Source organism: Populus alba, chromosome 16, assembly GCF_005239225.2.
Source record: "Populus alba chromosome 16, ASM523922v2, whole genome shotgun sequence".
In the NCBI taxonomy this organism is placed as follows: Eukaryota; Viridiplantae; Streptophyta; class Magnoliopsida; order Malpighiales; family Salicaceae; genus Populus; species Populus alba.
In genome coordinates this window covers 7,949,137-7,951,036 of record NC_133299.1, presented here as the reverse complement: position 1 = coordinate 7,951,036, position 1,900 = coordinate 7,949,137, and the positions used below count along the sequence as shown (strand labels likewise).

The 1,900-nt window shown below is 39.3% G+C and overlaps 1 protein-coding gene across 1 annotated transcript; it reads right to left on the bottom strand.

The window, feature by feature from the left end:
* Positions 1–340: 340 nt before the first annotated feature.
* LOC118062873 (E3 ubiquitin-protein ligase SGR9, amyloplastic) lies at positions 341–1,629 on the bottom strand. Its single transcript, XM_035076741.2, has one exon. The coding sequence runs from the start codon at positions 1,498–1,500 to the stop codon at positions 661–663; it is 840 nt and encodes a 279-aa protein (XP_034932632.1). The 5' UTR covers positions 1,501–1,629; the 3' UTR covers positions 341–660.
* Positions 1,630–1,900: the final 271 nt, after the last annotated feature.

The window sequence follows — 1,900 nt, the reverse complement described above, 5'->3', positions numbered from 1 at the left end:
GTAAGATTTATTCCTTATTATTTTAATAAATTTTAAAAAAATGAAAATATTAATAAGCTATTTTCCAGCTAATTTTTCTTAATATAACCAAACACTGGAAAGTGTATTTTAACTTATTTTCTAGAACACTACCAAACATCAAAAAATAATTCACTTTCCAGAAATTCATTTTATAAAAAAATTATTTTTCAAAAAGAAATTATTTTCAAGCAAACAAACGATCCTTAATAATATCAAATCCTAAATTGAATTATGTATCTATAATTTGAATTCTGCATAACAAACGAGTTTAAATATTTTAAATTTAGCTTCATGCAAAAATAAAATATAATTAACCCACAAAATTAATGTGATTGCGAAAGCTAGTAACAAATTGTGCAACTATTGATTCTATATATATGTTCTAATCTATTTTTTTCCAAGCAACCCCAATAATATATGTAATCCTTTCATTTATTTAGCTACAAATCGACAATTCTACAAACATGCCCCAAAGTACCTAAACCACAGGGGTCTTTATCATCAACAAGTGATCCTCTACAGCCTGTTCATCGCAACCATTCATTATACCACGTTTGCCTCGTAAATGCACAAATGTCCAAATTCACTAGAGGCCAATAAGTCCTTGCGATTCTTCCACGTCTACAATTCATGCCATTATCAACATCGATCATGTGCATTCCCCACCGGGGCCCCATTACCAATCTTGATCATAGCACTCCACAGCCGTTCGATCTCACCGAACACATCTTCAGTTGGAAGCTGGAACCTGCAGCATGGGCAAGTATTCGTCTTCTTTAGCCATGGCAAAATGCACATCCAATGAAACAAGTGTTCACATGGCAATTCACACACATCTCTACCTTCACTCATCTCTTCCCTGCATATCACACACTCCTCACCACCTCCTCTCACCTCTACTGCCGGAAGCGCCACCACTGCTGCCGGAGCTGCTGCCAACTCCCTACCCTCCCCCACTGTACAACCAGCCATCATACCAACGAACCGCCAACACCTTATTATCATCTCAACATATGGTAAAAGGACACCACCATAATGCACCACAATGCTTGTTTGCCTTAGCACAGCTTCAGAGTAATGTTTACTCAAACCCTCACGCCATTTAGCGATTGGTGTTTTAAGTATTTCGGGGTTTTCTTGGTGTACATCACAAAGGAAAATAAGAAGCAATGCAGCGTCGAGGTCACGGTGTTTGATGGTGGTGTTGGGGTGTGGTGGAATAAGGGTTGTTGGGTGGAAGTGACGTGTGAGGCAGTGAAGGGATGAGAGGAGGTGTTTGGAAATGAGCAAGGTCTTCTGAATGAGGGAGAGGGAATGGAGATGGTGAAAGGTGAGGGAGAAAAGAGAGGGAGAGCAGAGGAGGGACGAGAGGCGGCGGCGGCGGCGGACGGTTTGCGAGAGGATGGAGCTTGTGATATCTGTGAGTTGGGGAGAAGTGAGGGTGGAGAGTGCTGCCATTATGATTGTGATCTCTTCCATTACTGGATCGTGTGCCTGGACTTTCACTTGAGTGTGGAAAGTTTGAGGAATGTATGGCTTTTTATATGACCGACCAACTGGCCATCATTTATTGTTCTATTGGCAATTGTTTCCCCGGTATTATTATCGCAAGGACAAAGAAAAAGAAAACTACTCAATTAATTAATTAAATAGGGAGAACCATTAGCCTCGAATCCAAATTCTTCCAAGACTCTTAACTGCTTGGATGATTGGATAATATCTTGTTTCCAACATTTAATGGCTTATATCGTATGATTCAATTGTTAATTTGAGAAATAAACAAGTTATAATGAGATATCAACACCAAAAAAGTATCTTACGATAGGAGGCAATATTCTTGGGCAAGACAGTGTTTCTGCCCCCATGTTGTTTGGAAAAG